Raw genomic sequence first — 19,243 nt, forward strand, 5'->3', positions numbered from 1 at the left:
GATTTTTTGTCTCCTATTTGTCATTGTGACTGGCACAGTGACTTACAACATATTTTTTTAAATCTTATATTGCACTTTGTGTCACAGCAATGTTGTGTGATGCTGAAAATGTTCAACAATCTAATTGTTTGCTAGTTTGACTGCAGAAAGTGCAAGTATAGAGAGAAAAAACATGCATTATGAAAAGAATGTTGTTATGCAAGTTATGCAGGTTAATGTTTCTGTTGGCTTAAGTATTCAGACAGATCTGTACATGTCTGTAAATCTATCTGAATGACTGCACTCATGGGGATGTGAGTGTAGAAACACGTGACAAAAATAATACCTCCCAGCATTTTCATCTGCATGTTTGACAAGGGTGCTTGCCAGTGGTTGTCTACCATTGAGAAGTAAACCTATGAGTCAGTTAATATGGATCTATTAATACTGAATGCAGACTTGAAAGCCTATTTAATCGCTCAAGGCCACGTTACAGTAAATCCACTGTGTAGGTTTACATACACAGGATGTAGTCCTCCTCACTATCCCTGTCATCACTTCCTTTCATGACAGAAATGGCTTTTCGACACATCATGCAAACACACGCAGAACTCGACCACTGAGTGTTTTGTTTTGGAGGGTCAACGCTGAATGACGTGCGTTGGTTTAAGCCCTGGACCCAGTTGGTCTTTTGTTGGAGACAATTAGATGCATAATTTTGATTCTCTGCTATCTGTTATACTAACATATGGAGGCTACATTATGCTCATGCTCTGCTTTTTTATGGCTTTGTTGCTCTAGTAGAATATACTGAGGTTAGACAGCCATCTGGCAACGTTTTATTATTACAGGCAGAATCTAGAAAAGGCCACATACAAAGAAACTTCTGATAAAACTTTCATGCTCCAGTATCCTTGAACAAAAATCCTGTTTATGTTGCCCTTTTAGACCTACTTTATCAAGAATGTCATGTATATTCTCAATGAATGACATTTGTAAAGGATCTTTTCATATGCAATTTTGAATAAAATGGTTTCTACAAAGAAGTTTCCCATATTTACTTTGCTGGTTTCCTCTCTTGAATGTACTGTATTCTGATGGAACCGGATATGCAATGATTAATGGTTTATATGGGGATTTAATCTTCAACTGTCTTGCTTGTTTTAGTCCATTGTAAGCAAAAATATCAGTGGTTTACTGGGTTCAAATGCTGCAGATGTAATCATTTTTGCCCGTTCTTTGTCATATAAATGAAATATGTTTGAGTTCTGGACTCTTGGTTGGAAGAAACAAGATATTTGAAGGCATTAACATGGATTCGAGGGTGTTTTATGTAGAAAATAATCGTCGGTTGCAACCACAGATTGGACTACGCTTGTCTGATTCCTCATGTTATTTGTCTCTCTTTTTATTTCAACGTGTCTCAACCCCCTCTGCTGCTGTACCTCTTGCTCATCCCCTCTTTCTCCCTCCCCTCCTCTTGCCAAAGTCTTTTTCTTCTTCATCTCTGTGTCTCCTTTTCTCTTCATGCCTCACCTCGCCCGCACTCTCTCTCCTTTCCCTCCTCTGTTTTCTTTGAGCAGCATGTTGAAGCCTTTGTTGCTTTCTCTAGGGCTAGTTACAGCAGACATAGTTGAGATTCCAGCTGGACAAGAGAAAAGAGGCAGACAGAGCTGCTGCTTCTGTGTGTGTCTTTTTTGGTTCTCTCATTGCTGGACTGTGGGATCCACCGCCCTCCTCATCATAGTGTAGAATCATTAATCTGGCATCTCTCATGATCATATTTATGTCATACCGTGCTCGCTGTGTCTGTCTAGCAGGAGGATGTACATCAAGTCAGACAGGAAACAGCAGCTGTGACCTTGAGAGGACAAAACTTTAACAAGGCAGTGTGAGGTACTCAAAATCCCATAACCAAGAACATGTTAAAGCCCATTAGCCCATAGCGACTATTATAGGAATTTTAGACGTGGGTTCCCTGGTAGTTTCTCAGCCCCAGCAATTTAAAGTAAATCTGATTCACAGGGATTGACATTTAGAGCAAGATAGAGAAAAGGCATTTATTGAAGAAATGTCTTTTAAGAGACAGGTGTTTTGTTTTGAATTTTCCCTTATTTCCGGCTTGATATTTGGTTACACTTGATCAAATTTGATCTGCCCTTCCCATTTTCTGTTTTAATTTGCTGTTGCTGCTGTTTGCTGTTAATGCAAACTCAACACTTCCTCCATCTGCTTCATGTTACAGGCCCTTCAGTATCTCAGGGGGGGATAATCCCTTCTGTTCCCTAGAAGACTTTTGCTATGAAGCATCTGCAGGAAGTGTTGCGTTTCATTAACAGCAGCTTAACGTTAGAATTAACAGCACAGGAAAATTAATCATTGACCAAGTACAATACTTCTGTTTTAAGAAAGAGGAACTGAGAGAGGCAGAATAATTAGTATGGTATGACGTTTTTGTTGTTGTACTAAAGGAACTGGATGTACTAAATGAGCCAATATGACCCAGGAAGGTTGCTTATTATTTGAGACATTGAATTGCATTTCAATGTTTTACGGTCCAAGTGCTTGTAGTCCGGTACAAAGTAATGCATCACATCACATCCAGTTAGGCATGAGTTTAGCCACAGTCCCTATGGATACACTGGCAGAGGAGAGGAATGGGAAGAGGCCCTGTGGAAGCAGAAAGACAAAGACAGGAGAGAAACAAGTCAATGAAAAGCCAAGACAAGGAAACGGGGTGATGAGCCACATAGCAGCGGTCAGATCCTCACTGGGCTATTTGTATGCTACAGTTCTCTAGGGAAGAGTGGGGGATGAGAAAATAGGATGCAGTCAACTTGAGCATGAGGTCTGCATGATGGTAAAATATAAAATATTGATACCTGCAATGCTCATGAGTTTTTTTTTTGTAATATCTTCGTAATACAAACTCATAAATGATTCCCAATCAGTGTACTACAAACCGTTTTCTTTGTGCCATGTCACATTCTTCACTAGTTTGACATTAATAACATTTTTAAAAGCACTTGTAGCCTGCCTGTTTGTGCTTACTGTACTGACAAGCTTCCATTTGTAAAGCCAGTCAGTTTGGTAACATGCACTCCAGTATAACGAGATTTGATTAACTGAATTCCAATTATTGGAACTGGCGTGTAATGATTTAAACAAAGTTATCTTGCTTACATTACAGGTTATATTCTGAGTACTCATGATTTGATTTACAGAGCTATGTTGGTCATTACTCTGTCAAATTACTCCTGCCATGTTGATTTTGTGCATGCGCCATGAAGGCTGCAGAGATATGTGAAATGGTAATATTTGTTTAGGCTTTCTGTTAAATTTCCATACAAAGTCTTATTTACTGTTGGCCTGCAAGCTGGAACTTCACATACAATGACAACAAAAAATTGTTGTTTCTACAAGGCATGAAAATTATTTATTGAAAATCTGACTTTGATCTGAAAATTTTAGGACAATTCTGATAGCATGTTCCACTTATTTGTGGTGTATCTGTGTCAGCCAGTTTTAATTTGTAACGTAGGTGTTACGGAAACAGACCCAGACATCTATCCTGAAATGAACTGTTAACCTCATCATGGCTGCTAATAAGTGCTCATCCTCCACATTCCTCTTACTGTAGCTGCTTAGCTGTTTGTGTGTCTGTCTCTCACACAGTCACAAACACACACTGTCCCGCTGTGTTTGGACAGGACAGCTCATAAGCTCTATCCCCAACACGTGGCCAAATGCAGCCTGCATTTTTTTTTCTTTGTGTGTGTGCATTTAGCCTACTTCATGTGGGTGTGTGTGTGTGTATGTGCCTGGCTGCCCATGCTGACTGTAATGTAGCCTGTCGTATATAGGTTAACACTACTCCCTAACCTACCCAGCCAATCAAAGCCAGGAGATGAGAGGAGAAAGCCCAGTGGCCCTAGGCTCTACATAAGGCTGCAGTGCCGATCGACAGCACCGACGGACCGGCTTATTGACTGGCCGTCTGGCTGACTAGCTCACTAGTTGTCTGCCTTGCTGGCTGGCTTTCTGCTCATCTATGGCTAATCTATCTGTCTATTTAAAGTCTGAGGTTTACTGTATCAGCGGGAACAGGGTGGGAGGCAATTTAAGGGGGATTTTTAACCCCTGTTACCATTTTAAGTCTCTGTATTTATTCGCCTGCCGATCCACAGGGGGAGGTCGGCCTGTCGCGTGCTTACATGTGTGGCATCGGAGCCAGAGAAACGAGTGGTTTGTTGTGTGTCGTCGTCGCGGTCGTATTGTTGTGGCCGCCATGTTGTTGGCTGACTGATTGTGAAGGAATGTGTGAATGGGCAACCCTGTCCTGTTTTTCCTCTCTTTCAGATTCTTTTGCACACACACACTTGCGCACACACTTGCGCACACACTGCACCACCCTCCTCGCCCTGACAGGATTACAGCCTCCTCTGTGCTTTTTAATTAACGGGTTAAATAGACCCCCTACTATGGACCTCGAAAGGGGCTGAGAGTGTGCAGAGGGGGGAGATGGGGAGGTCACATGACTGTTCATTTAGACCAGTATTAAAAAGAACCCTGTGTCCTTCTGATTAGCTTGATTGTGTGTGTGTGTGTGTGTGTGTGTGTGTGTGTGTGTGTGTGTGGGCGTGTATATCAGGGCGGAGGTTGATCAAAAGACTAATTAACACATCCAAACTGCAGCCTAGTTGATTTAGGAGACAGACAACCTGCCCTTTTAACATAATAAGTATATAATATATTGAAATATTATTGAAGAGTTAAGCTACTAAAGCATTAAGTGCATATAATAAAAATAAACTGATTGCTGGGAATTTTGGATTTCTGGTTTCATGGTTTGGTTTTATATGAAATAGATGTATGTTTAATCAGTCTTAGAAAAAATGGGGCAGCAGAATGCATAGGTGATTAGGAAAAGCCATTCAACCAGAAGTCCCCTGTGACTGCAAGCATCCACCAAGCTGAATGTGAAGATAAAGAATCCTTCACCTTTGACCTCCCCTCTCAAACAGAACAAGAGACACAAAAAGATTTATAGACTGTCCTTATGGTATTTCAGAATTAAGCTTTATTGAGCTGTTTATTCATATAGATACGCTATTCTGGTCTGCAGATGCAGACATGAACACATATGCATGATTACACATGTGCTGCATACTACATGCATGCATGCATAGATTCACAAGCAGCCTGGAGTTTCCTCCCCCCTACTCGGAGCATGTTGACCCCCATATATAGGTCATGGGATAGACATGCTTTGAAATCTGAAGTGCATATCATGAAAAAGAGAGCTGCTCTTGAACACTGTTGGTGTAAGGCTCTACATATCTTGAGTACATGAGTAGTGTTGTTTTCCCAGACAATCCCAAGGCAAGCATATCATAAATTAATTACAGGGTAGTTTTTTTTTGTGAGGGCGGGTGAGATTTTACTACTTCTCCCTCTTGGGTTTGATGCATGGTAGACGAAGGATGACACTGACTGTCAAAATGTGCTTCTCCCAGTTGGCCTTAAAATCTAAAGGCCCCAGACACGCCACAGTGACATCAAAGAACCAGCAGCAATGAAAACAGACTGTTGCATTGCCTCACATTGACTGTGTCCAAGACAAAAAGTTGCACGTGAATACACCTCAATGACTGCAGCCAATGGCCAACTAGCATGTATGTTCTGCACCTGCATGAAAAAAAAGCAGCATTTGTCTACCATTTTCACACTGCTCTTGCTGGGTTGCTGATATCAGATACATAAAGCCTGCAAAGAATGACAGTACCCTACCCACTCTTTCACAGTGTCCCTTTGCTACTTGTGAAGTAGGGGAGTTTAAGTAAAAGGAATTTCCCTCAGGGGATCAATAGATTATCAAAGGTGTTGTATATTATTTGTCTGTTAACTTTTAACTTGCAGGTCTACAAGCTTTAAATCATTACTGTCAAAAGCAGCAGTTTGGCAGCCCTGAGTTGTCAAAGTTATGGTCAAAACTTGGAAAGTAATTTGGTGTAAATGTTTGGATTGCTGATAAGTACTAACCATGTGCATGACAGGTAGTTGACCTGTCAGCCAAAGCAACAGAAAGACAGACAGACAAATTGCCAGGAAACTTCTCTCTTTACATCAGTTAGTTACACTAGTTGTCTCGTTAGTAACTGTGGTGCAAATAGGTTTTAGATGAAATTAGGTCTGGTATTTTAAAGGTACATTTTCATAGATATGCAAATTGTAGTTTGGATTATAACAGGGGCTTGGGAGGTGTTACTGTGCGAGTTTGTGGAATGTGTACGAGGCTCACTAAAACATGTTGACACCCGTGATAACATCAGTCGTCATGCTTCTTTTAATGTCCCTTGAGCAACTCACAGATAAACACACTGGCTCTGTATTTTGCCAGCACAAAGTGATACTTCTCTTTGATCCAGACAGATGAAATAAATGGAGATCGCGGTTAAGGTCAGAGGATAGAGCATAGATGAATGCTCCATTTACCATGCAAATGAAATCATTCTCAGTGTTCTGAAGTAAAGCACAGAGAATCTCTTGTAGAATTTATGATGTTTAAACGTTTCACTTAACTGAATTTAACTCAACGAATAAGAATTTGAGTTGAATGCAAATAAAACATTTTGTGCCACCAGATTTAAGGGGCGGTGTTTCTAGTTGCTCTGTCTTTGAGTGTGTCTGTGCTTTCTTTAATATGGTTATGGCACAGATCCTGCTTAGACAAGGGTCTGTTCACACTGTACTGCTTCACAAAGAGCAACATTGTGTCAAACTGAAAGAGATGTTTCAAACAACCCTGTGACACATTTGAAACATTCATTTTAAAATGTTCACCTGCCATTTGTCTTTGCTGCAAACATATTAAAAGCTGTCTTTTTTTCCCTCTACAGAAATCCTAAGGCCACGGTGCAGAGGACCAACAAGAAGGTGAACAATGACCCCACGCTGCGCATCCAGAACCTTTCTATTCTCATCAGGCAGATTAAAGGCTATTATCAGGTAAGATTTCTGTCTGTCGAACAAGCTGCACATATCAGATATCACACTTTCTGTTTTTATTAGTGTCCATGTTGAATTGAAGGTTGAAAGTATTTTTTGTTGCATAAACTCTGGTCAGTTCTTCAGTTCCCATGTTACCTTTTCTCTAAGCTGGGGTGGTCTGCATTCATATAGTGGGTTTTTACCCCTCATGTTACAGTGAAAAATTCAAAAAGACAACTTGGGTTTTTTACACACACACACACACACACACACACACACACACACACACATACACTGATGATTTAAATCTTTCCATACAAGCACATACCACATTAAGACTAGGCAGTATAAACAGAGACATATTTGCAGATGTGCATGTGTGACTGCGTATGATGTGGCATCATGACCCCCATCCAGATGCCAGAGAGGGCCCAGTAAATATACAGACACCAGGAATGTGAAGCTACTGAGCTACCTCTCCTGCTTATTTTGCTGAATCATTCAGTTAATTTGCTTTTCTCCTTTTCTCCCAAACATTATCTGAAGCATCATTTCCCTCATGGATAATTATCCTGATATATGAGCCTCAGTTTGTCTCAGGTGTCCTAGAAAGAGTTCAAAACAACAAAAAGCAGCTCACAGCTTTACAGACAGACGTAGAAGTTTTAGTAGGAGAGATGTAAAGATGATGGCAGCACACCAAATCACATGTAGTGTCTTATCTCATGTGCAACTGTGTTTATTGCTGAGCACGATATCAGCTCATCAGGCCCTGCATCATGTCGGTTAACTCTCTCACCACAGTTAATCTTTACTTTGACCAAAAAGACATAATTGAGACTTAAAGAAGAAGTACAGGATGAAGTGTGGGGAACTGAAAGATGAATGAAAGATTAAAGGCTCCTTGGTGAGATATCAGAAAGTGAGCCCCCACATTTCTCACACGTAGTACTTCAATGCACATTTAGTGATCTGAACACACTAGGAAGCTGTAAATGCTGCTGGAAGTAATGCATTGATATACAAGTAGTCAGGGAAATGTTGTGCTCTTACATTTGTAGAGACACATCATCTTAGCCACATATTCAGCTTTGCAGTGTGCACATATAGCACGCTACATGGTTGATTTTCCTGTGTCAAACAACTTCGACAAGAGTTTACAGCCCATATCTGAGGCTAGATGCTAAATAGTTGATGTTATCTTAATGTATGATCCCTTTCACTCTGTATGGCTGAGACTAAAGCAACTCAAGCAACTTAAAACACATCTTTTTAATAAAGCCTATAACTATTTTTAGCCTATGACTTTTTGAGATAATAGCAGCACTTATTTCTCCTGTTATCTCTGTGAAAATGTAGTTTATACATAGTGTTTTCTGCTTTTTGTAACACACTTTGGGCTGCTTTCTCTGCATAAAAGGTGCTATATAAATAAAGAATATTTAATTATTTTAAATCTGAATGAATGTAGATAAAATATACTAGGCCTGAACTGTCTAGCTGATCTCTGCACATCTGGGAAAATGGTTAAAACGAAGTTTGGCAAGGCTTCATTGTGCATGGTTCTAGTTTCTTCTGCAAGCTAATGTAATTTCTTAGACAGTGCATTAACGTGACGTTATCATATAATCCTTATTGTTGGCTCGACTGTAGGGTATCAAGATGAACAATATGTGATAGTTTCTGCTGGTATTCTCCATAGCAACGAATCAATATCAACACAGATCACACAACAAACAAGGTGCACCCAACCAAATGTCAAGTTGTTATTAGAATTGTGCAGTTCTTTGCTTTACTTGATATTTACTTTTCTTTCTTTTTTCGAGTCTGTCGTTATACTGTGTTACTTGAGTTCACAGTTTCAGGTCTGTAGTGTGTGTAACTGTTAATCCAATTGTGAAACCTGGTAGCTTTGCGAATTGAAACAATCCATAGAGAATATGATTCACAACATTGCTGCAACAGCGTCTCCACCGTGTTTATGATAACCAGGAATTGAGCGTGACCCAGCATGCTGTTGCGACAGTGCAGTGAGTGTAGGAATGTTATCATGGCCAAGCAGTTGCACTGACGGGAGACACAGATTTCCCACACTTCAGACTTAGGACTGTGACCCATATCCTCAGGGGTGGTGTCTGTGCAGAGGCTCTCACTTATCACATACTTTGTTTTTATTCAGAAATGGAGACACAGTGAATTTTGAGGCCTACTTTTAGCTGCATTTTATTTCTTTGTTAGGAATGGGTTAGTCTTATTCCAGTACTAAGTCTGTTGTTGTTTTTATGTGTTAAGATTTTTGTGCATATATATTTCTATTACTGTTGCTCCATCTTTAGTTTGTCCCAGTTGTCAAAGAAAGCTTGTCATTGGTTGATTAATTGCTTTGTTAGATCTGATTTGCCTGAGTCCTAAACATCCGATTGATCACTCATCTTATTTAAACAATCAGCCTATTGTGTGGACCTTGACATTATAAGCCTACAAGAGCTCCACTAGGCCGCCTCAAATGGCTAGCAGAATTATCGGTCCCAGAGTCGGTAGTTAGGTCAGTGACTAAGCGGTTAAGTAATAACCAGTAGAGTCGGTGGGTGATGAGAAGAGGCGAAAGGTTAAGGACATTAACTGGTGCTATCTTTGTGATTGAATTACCAACAGGACAAACCCTATATCCTTACCATCCTGGATCCAGCTCCAGTATGAAATACTACCTTTTTTGTCAAAGAGAAACAATTATTGAAAATGTGAAAGTTTTTACCATTTTTAAACCACTGTAAAATGAAATTTTCGGAATGTACTGAAATTATTTGAATCAATTTAGTCTTAAAGTAAAGTCAGCCGTGGTCCTTGTGGCTGATTAAATGACATTTGCAAACACGATGTGAGTAAACTGGTGGTGTTCTTGGCGATCTAAATGTAGGGCAAGAAATACACCATTTATCTGTTTGGCAGGGATGTGACACGTACGGTTTAGTAATCTGTGGTGTCCTAGCTTTTGTAGGACTTTGTAAGCCAACAATGAGACTTTTGTTCACCTATGATGTTTCGTTAATCTTCTCTGTTTGTCGCTGCATCGCTCTGTTGACCTCCTGATCACACTATTGTTCAGCCAATTGTGTCGGCAGGCTTTGACTCACAGAGACCACCTATAGGTTTTAACACCCCATTGATCCCTGTCGTCCTTGCTGTGTGCCTGTCTGCCCCCTTGATGGCCTTTCAGGGACTTTACCACCCACTGAAAATGACTTTTGGGAAAAAGCCAGAGTTTACTATAATTGGTACATAACAATTTGTTGCCTAGTTTACATGAGCAAATCAGTACAATACCCTCTTGATTATTTGCTCTTTGAATTATCTCAGTTCTTTCATGCATTTCCCTTTAGTCTCCCACTCTCTTTGATTTACATGTACTAGACTATCAGGGATGAGACTCAAATCTGATCTTATTTTACTGCTGCAATCTTTGGAGCCACTAATCAACTAAGTGTCAAGAGAGTGGATAATGTGTATTTAATCAGAGTCAAGACAATGGTTCTCAATAGTAAACATCAGAAGTAGGCTTCAAAATGCAAAACCACAAAGAAGGGAGAGCAAGTGTGAGATACAAGGACGGAATGCCTATCATCTGTTTATTGTTTGTTCAGTAGGCCAGAGACAAACTGTATTCTTTTGTGTGGACTTGTTCTGTTGTTATTACTCGTCAATGAGTATTTGGACAGTGGCACATCAGTGATGCTCAATGGATATGAAATGAAACGATGCCTTTCAGAATCAAGTAGTAACTGTCAGCTGTTGATCTGTGCCTCTGTATCTTTTCTGCGGTAATGTTCAGACATTTAGAGGGGCACTGTATGAAAAAAGATGCATGGCCTCTTTTGCTCACCCAAAATAGGCATTTCAGACACCCGAATGTGCTGGAGCAAAGAGCAAAAAAAGCAGGAAATGTGTCTAAACACTTACCTACTGGCCCACAGTTTCTGCTCTAAAGTCAAAAGGAGCCGGTTCTTACAGGGGTAGTGAGGAGGAAAACTGGCTTTGATATATGGTTTTGTGGTGGTCTCCTTTTCCTGTGGCTCTTTTGTTGCTTACTGGTTTCAGATTTCTGGGACCATATGGATAAAGACGGAACCATTCAGGTCTTAGTCTAATGGACTTAGCAGATTTTCAATTTACTGTACCACTCAGCACTTGGAGAGATGATATGGAGTAAGTGGGAGCCTTGTACGGCTGGTTGCTTCCTGTGATTCAATAAATTGATCTCACTTGAGACTCTTTTTAATTAAATTTCCCCAAGATCGGTTAGAAACCACTCTCTAGGTGCGGATATCAGTGTGTGTCAACATTACACATGGTCTGTATGTTTTCTTCATTGGAAAATCATAGGATAAATCTGGAAGTAACGTGAGCAGCATCCACTCACATAAAGTCTAAATTGTAGGCGACCGTTAAGTGGTGTCCATAGATATGTGGTCCCATCTATAAAAGGTCCATATTTCATTTAGAGTGTCCAGCGAGTCAGCAAGGTCTCAAATTCAATAAAGTCTTCCCCTCCTTCTTCTTCCCAAAGGCTCCTCTGGTGTCAAGAGATGACTAATTCATTAACCTTTTGAACCATCAGAGGCAGACAGTTGAGGACATTTCCTGGGACTCTCCTTTGTCCCTTTCCCACTTCTCCTTCTTGCCCCTTCTCTTCTGTACGAGATGTAATCCTAGCAACATGCCTGTGTCATTTCCCACATGGGAAACCAATGGATATCGACTTTGTGCAGAGGCTATGAAATGTGAAGTGGCGCAAGACAAGAATTTCAGTAATAATGGTTTTCATTTCATAGCTCTCTTGGGCTTAGCTCAAGTGTGTGTCTGCGATCAAAGTCTCTGTTATTGTTCTGGTAGAGTAGATTGTGTAGGAGGAGGTCAATGTCTAGACAGACTACAGACTTTGATTTCAGAATCTGGTGAAAAGACCAAGGCTGAACAGCTGTAAGCGTGTGTGCGCTTGTCCTTTTGAATGTACTGTTAATGTTTAATGTTCCATAGAAGCAGATATGATAATTGTAGTAAAGTATTTCTTTACCAATAGTGAGGGTAAATCTTCAGGCTAGCAATTTTCGCATTTCTGTTTCCTAAGTGGGAAATTAACTTTTCTGGATACTTTCTTTTCTCTGCTGGTCAGTCCAAATATGTACTGGGCCTCCTTTTTAATTTAGTGGCCTCAGTTTGGCATTCTTAAGCGGGTTGTAATGTGGAGCTTCAGCCAGCTGAACTGTATTTCCTTGTGTTTTTACTAGCTTTTCTCAAAGCTTTCTAAGTGAATCCCTTTATCCTGGTTTATGAAAATCAGCCTTAGAGTGCATCTGGTGCCATTTCAAAACTTATTCAAATTGATTGGATGGTGATACATTTTTTCCATTGACAAAAATGTGGGTGCTTCCGTTGTGAGATTTATAAAAATCTTGAAGCTCCAGTGGATGTTATTTAATGTCGATTTTATTGCAGGCTGATGTGCAGTTAGAAGCAACATTTTTCTCTGCTCCCATCCTTAAAAAAGCTTAAGATGTAACTTCTGGAAATAAGGGAAGTTCTGTCCTCTGTTTGCCACTGCTTTGGTTTGGGGTGTGGCGTAAAGGCCTGGAGCTCTGTTTTGACTGTTTAAAGGGTGACAGAGGCCACCATTCATGCTGAGCAGGCCTGGCCCCAAAGCTTACAATGTTCTATGCCATGGCAAAAAAGTACCTAACGTAGTATAGGTTATCAGGCCTTTTTTTAGGTGCGCTTTTTGTTATCATCTGTATGCTATGTTGAGCCTGAGAATATTTTGATTTTGATGCCAAGCTGAGATAAAGCACTACTTGCAAACTTCTTCTCTGACATGCTATCTAAAATACTCTAAATAATAATGTGCCAAGTCATTTTCTGCAAATGTTCTTCCCAGTGAAGCATTTTAAGGATGAGGAAGAATTCAGGAATTTAGCGTGCTGAATATATGCCCAAGAATGAATGAAGTCTTAAGAGACTGCCTTTTTTCCTTCTTGACGTAAAGCCTCACAAAGATGCTCTGTTTCTGGGCCAGAGTGAAGTTGAAACAGTTGAGACACTGCATCCTCTCACCCTCATTCACATGCACACTCCTGCAACTTACTGTAGCCATGGATGGTTCTGTGTGGTTTGTGGGACTCAATCAAAAAAAATAGTTTCTTGTTTTTACACCTTTTGCCTCAAGCCAGAGGTTATTTTATTGCCTTTAACTAGAACTCGGTCAAAATCTACAAATATATTTTTGTGTCTTTTGAGGATCAGACCCGTGCTTTTATAAACACACAGAATCTGTTTAAGTCTGGAATTCCCTATTGACTTCTTGTCTTGCTGCTCCTTTCAGCATCAGTCATGAGCAAATCAGTTTATTAGGGCATGTGGTTGAGGCTGCAGGCTGTGTGTGTGTTGTCATGCAGACTCACATGCTAGCTATTCAGAATATCCTGTTGATGATGTAGCAGCTAGCTATTTAGCATTGTTTTTAAACAATCACATTGGCAGCAGGCAGTCCGATATCTATTAATGGAGTAGAGTAAGGGGATATCATTAAGATCAGAGGTGAATTTGACGGCTCAAGCCACAAAATAAAGTATCTATCCTTATGTTTTATTCTGTTCCTAAAACCATACGTGTGCTCGGTTTTGAGAAGGTGTATATACTATGTTTGGCAGTGAAATAGAAAATATAACAGCATCACTTAGGCAAACAATAACCACAAGAAATTTTTGACTAATGTCGTTAATAACTCTAATGTTAAGGACTATTGTTTAGCCATATGCTTCATTCTACACTCCTGCGAAAAGTATCTGTTCCTTGTCAAATTAAAGAGATCCCAAAACCACAAGCTCCTTTGAACAAGCTTACAAATGTTAATTATAGTTTGATTCAGCCATTCAGGTGAAACGCAACTGAAAATGAATTTAAGTCAAAAGGAAGTTTCTACTTTAACATGCCTGTCATAATTTTGACCAGTTATACACTGGACTTTTTCAGATCTTAAGCAACAATGAAGGTATTATAGTAAATCTTGTTCAAGTTGCATTTAATGCTGCTTGCTTTCTAGTTAGCTGCTTTCTGCTGTCAAGTCTCAGTATCGTGTTATTTTTTTCAGTTGTTCCCAATGAGTAGAGAGTGTATGTGGTTGCCTGAAGAAAAGGCGCTGCACCCAGTATATTCTCTTCCGAGCACTTCTTATTTTTTTCACAGGTGCTCCGAGTGCTTCTAATTTCAAATCTGACTTTTTCAGAAAGGTGCTGATGTTGTCAATGTTTTTCCCTTTTTTCAAGCATCCTCTAGTTTGTGCTAATGGTGAAAAAAAATCAATGTTAGAAGAATCTGATATTAAAAAGCAAAGGGGCGATGCCAGTCTATCATACAATGTGGTTTAGAGTCGTGATATTTTGTCAAGATATTGTCATCATGGGGAAAAAAACCTATGTGCAGACTTAAAAAAAATCCTGGGAGCTTTTTTTTAATGAAAGTTTTCCACCAGAGAAATACCCTATGGACGCACACCCTTACTGTAAACACACTTAGACCGAAACATAATTGTACGCAGACATCCCCACTGTTTTTGAGCTTTCAGGCCCCTCATGTTGAGCGGCGTTTCCCTTTACACCCAGAACCACTCACCAGTCACATCATCTAATCATGGCCTTGACTGGGAACTGAACATTGGCTTACCAAAATAACACGGTGTGCATACATTTCTGCAAGCGCTTACTTAGTGTGTTTGTCCGTGTGCCTAGTGAGATAGAGTACATGGAAAGGGGAATTTGTGGCTGTTGTGATGTAGAGTAGGTTCCCATATGCTGAAGGGGAGCTATTTTTAGGTGCTAGCACAGTTGCCGTATTAAGGGGAACCTAGAAGCTAGGTTCTTCTTTTCCATCACTGAACTAGGGCATGTGGGTTGTGTCTGCAGGAGTAATTGCTCTCTGGTAAAATAATCAAATAAAACACAGCCTTGAAATAAAAAAATGAAGCTGTTTAAACTCTAGTCTTTCAGCAGTCGCACCTTTTCTTAATGCATAATGTGGATAAAATGAAGCCCAAACACCCAAGTTGCCAGTAAACTCATTTACTTTAAACTGTCATTGCAGAAAACACCAGTTGTCCTGCAAGTTCAGCGTAATGATGCTTTTAAGCAAATTAAACGAAATTGAAAAACAGTAGATTACAGTTGAGAGAACAATCAGCAGAAACAATCAAACTTGATTTGAATGATGCCTGAGTCAGTAATTGCATGGGCTTAAATTGCCTAGAATGACATGTGTGTGAACTTTTCCAGCCAGTGTGAAGCAGAGCCCTGGGGTGATGGGGTGAAGGTGGAGGGGGTCAGGCCGACCCAGCCCACCTGCCTCCACCTTTTGAGACGAGCAGCAGGATCAACCCGTCCACTCGTTCAGCCCCAGGGCTGTATTGTAAAAAGCTCTCTAGCTGATAGATAACAGCAGAGCACAAAAGAAACAGGCTACTAATGGCTCGTTCTCTCCTCCTCCTCATGTAAGCGATGATCTGTCCATCTGGCCGACAGTAGACCCCGACTGCTGCTCTTTTCAGTGAATTGTAATGTTGAGCCTGGGGAGCAACTGTTGAATTTCTTTTTGTCAGTTCCAATCTAATTGATAAGTAGTTCAACAAGCATGCTATATTTATTGCACATCTGTATTTATAAAATTTGCACATAACTAGGAATTATGTGATGATTAATATCTTGCACAGGGTCGTTCTCCATTATTCATTATTTTCATTGTTAAAAGCTCTTTTGTCATTCTGCATGGCTTCAAAGACATTTTTTAAATTACTGAAAAAGTAAAAAAACAAAAAGATTTTGTTTGATCCATTTAGATTCCACTAGGTGATTAAACTATAATGACTTCTCAGTTGAGTAAAAATAGGCTTTCTTGTTTTATCATCTTTGCACACATAATGATTAGAAACTCTAGATTTAAAGAAATGCTCTCTAGCTTTGCAAACATTTTGAAATGCCTTGGTTGAGTTAACCCTATTCTGGCCGCTCTAGCCAAACCCCTCTTATTCTCAACAACTGGGGGAAAAAGGGTAATGGAAGAAAGCCTTCAGTCACCCATCCAATAAGATACTGGAGGGAAGTTGAACTGCAGTGCGCAAACCCCTTTGTGTTCTTATGGTTCTATTACAGCGCTGAACAGCAGGGAAAGCTTTCTCTGCATTGATTCAGTTCATGGAGATTTAGTGAGATCTGGTGTTAAGTGCTTTCTGTGTTTGTGTTCGATATGAGAGAAAGGGGAAGTGTGCTCCTTCCCATTGTTGGTGGTAATAACCTTTTCAAGTTCATAATCTCTGCAGTTTTTCAGCAGGAGAGAAGTCCGCAGTGCCGTACCCAGGAGAGGGCTTATGTGTGTGTGTGTGTGCGTGTGCGTGCGTGTGTGTGCGTGCGTGTGTGTGCGTGCGCCCGCGCATGTGCGCCTGTACATGTACTGTACTATGTGTGTCAGACTCACAAGCATGGGGAGAATAAACCCATCTCCTCGTTTCTATGGTAACCCTCCATGTCTGCAGAAATGGGTGTGATTCAGGCTTTCAGGGTTCAGGCTGCATTTACACACACACACACACACACACACACACACACACACACACACACACACACACACACACACACACACACGCGCACACACACACGCACACACACACACACACACACAGTGGCAGTACAATTAGTCCCCTGTTAAAGCTGTGCCGGCAGCGGAACTTGTGCTTGGGTGGATAGTTGGGAGGTGTGTGTGTGTTGGGGTGGGCTAGTTTAACAGACCGGGCTCCTGTGAGACACAAACTCAGCAGCCTTATAACCTTTCCTCTGACACCACTTTAACACACACCTACTGTAAGAGCACATGTTCTATTTATCTTCGTACAAACCTTGCCATGTATTGTATTTGCAGCTGTGTGTATGTTTGTGTGTGTGAGCATTGACACCAGGCTGGTGGATCAGCCCACATCTAGGTAAAGTCAAAAGGGCAAAATACAGACTTCAGAATCATTTTAGGTATATATATTTGCCTCATAATTTCCTTTAAAAATATTCTGTAGTTCATCTTTTGCTTCGTTGTGAATTGAGGATATAAGACATTACCTTTTTCAGAAGAAATGTCTGAGTAGCGCAGGGAGAATGAGTCAGATCAATACTGGTTTATTAACAAACCCGCAGACCTAATTTAAAGACTTTAATTCTCTGCTCACATACGAAACATGGCCAATATCTCTCTGCACAAAATATATTGAATGAGTAAATCCCATTGTGTTTGACAAGCTCCCCTTTAACCAACGCCTCATTCTATCATTCTGTCTAAATGTCTCCGTGGGATGGAAGAGGAGCCAGTGTTGAGGCTGTGAATCCTGCTGGAATCAATAATACACCAATATAGTGTCAGAATAGGGGGATGGGGGGAAAGGGAAGATGGTGAAAAGAGGATGAAGAGAGGAGGAGGCAGCTCAGCCCTGCGTGCCTGGAGTGAGAAGTGTTGGAATCAAAAGCCGCATCTCCCTCTTTCTCTCGGTCTTCCCTTTCCCCCTCTGTTCGTCTTTTTATCTCCATCCTCGCTCACTCCCTCTCTGTGTGAATATTGTCTTTTTTGAAAATTTAAATGACTGACGCTTCCCCATTCCCCATGTGTGAACTGGATATGATTAGATAGTGAAGAGTGACATAGTGACTGGGCCAAGGACGTTTCTGCTGTCACAGCTACAGTGAAGCTTTCCATTTGAGAGCTGTGCGAGTGTGTGTGTGTGTGTGTGTGTGTGTGTGTGTGTGTGTGTGTGTGTGCATGTGCATGCCTGACGGTGTTTGTAGCACATCGCCATGACATGATCTGTGTGGTGGCTGGTCTCCCTCCTGCAGTGTCCGTCATGTTTAATGTATGAAAGCTAAGCCTTCACCAGCTAATCCACGAGGCATATTAGTCTACTGTAGTTTTAGCTTTATTAGCCTGCAGCTAATCCTCAAGCATGTTATTACCCATATCTTTAAAAAATGCAGTTCTTTATACGTGCTATTTGACTGGCAGTATACTTGAGGCATCGCATTAGTCCATCTATCCATCCATTTCATCAATATATGATGCACATAATTTTGGCTGGACTTGCATGCTTTTAATGGCAGCTATTACTTGGATTGTTTTTTATTGGCAGCCTCTTTGTTTGACTTTTTCCTTATATCTCCAGCTGCTTATGCTGTAAGCTTTGAGTTTGTAACTGATGATTTAATTTTCCTCTCCATATGGCATAAAATATAGACATTGTGCAGCACACCACTCTGTGCACATTATGTGGGAGAGATAAAGCAATCACTGTTCCATGCTCTGCAGGAAAGGCACAGTGGTGCAAGCACTTCTAACATCTATCAAGCTTCAAGTCTGCATCAGTCCTGCAGTGCTACAATCTGTTTTTTTACTCTTATAAAGGAAGATATAGAATACAGATTGAAAATGATGGAAAATGCATCAAAGGCAGATGATGTGCTGGGTTTTTCGAGAAGGCTTCAAACTAAGAATTGGAAAGATCAGAGTAACACAGTTCAATGGACCTGTGAGAAAGGAAGGAAATGGAGGAAAAGTTGTACTGAACAGTAACAGTGTTGCCCTAAGCTCACAACTCTACACAGTAAATGTTTAAACTGAGAACTACACTGAAGCTAAGCCTTTACTTCAATCTTGCCCTGCATTTGTGCTTGAACCAGTAGTGATGAACTGAGTTGGAATGTGTTGGTTGGTATGAAAAGAAAAAAAGGTGGCAGAAAAGAAGCACAGCCTGAAATGGTGTGCTTGCGCAGCAAACACATGCTGCCATTGAAGGGACAGGTGTGAGCATGTGTTGATGGGGTCCAGTGGTCAGAAGTGGAACAGGTGGTTGTGGATAAGGAGCGGAAGTGTGTGTTTGTGTGTGATTGCGTGTTGTTGCCAAACTTAGGATCCCATTGGAGTTTTATTTTCTGTGGTGACTCATCATTTTCTGCTAAGCTAAAAGCACAACTAGCAGTTTGCACAAGCCTGTACAACAATTTTTCTCTCTGCACAACTTGTCGACGTCCCAAAACTTAAGATATTATGGTGACTCTAAGCAACGGCATAGCTTTCTTTGATGCAGATTTTGTTTTATTTGCCCTTTTAAAGTCTTTGCTGGTTTAGCCCAGAGCGGCTGTCATGAGTTCTACATGGTGGATTGGCTTTCAGGCACACCAAATGCCTCTCTGTGAGACCAACTGTG

General features: G+C 40.7%; 1 protein-coding gene across 4 annotated transcripts in view; it reads left to right on the forward strand.

Annotated features, from left to right (window-relative positions):
- ccdc88ab (coiled-coil domain containing 88Ab) overlaps nucleotides 1–19,243 on the forward strand; it is a 69,783-nt gene that overhangs the window by 4,825 nt on the left and 45,715 nt on the right. For all 4 annotated transcript variants that reach the window (XR_009396314.1, XR_009396315.1, XM_059359260.1 and 1 more), the window contains exon 3: nucleotides 6,879–6,987. Coding sequence is in view for 2 of the 4 variants with exons in the window: in XM_059359260.1 (XP_059215243.1) it covers nucleotides 6,879–6,987 (109 nt within the window). In the remaining 2 variants the exon portion in view is untranslated. The remainder of the gene's footprint in view (nucleotides 1–6,878; nucleotides 6,988–19,243) is intronic.

Source organism: Centropristis striata, chromosome 20, assembly GCF_030273125.1.
Source record: "Centropristis striata isolate RG_2023a ecotype Rhode Island chromosome 20, C.striata_1.0, whole genome shotgun sequence".
NCBI lineage: Eukaryota > Metazoa > Chordata > Actinopteri > Perciformes > Serranidae > Centropristis > Centropristis striata.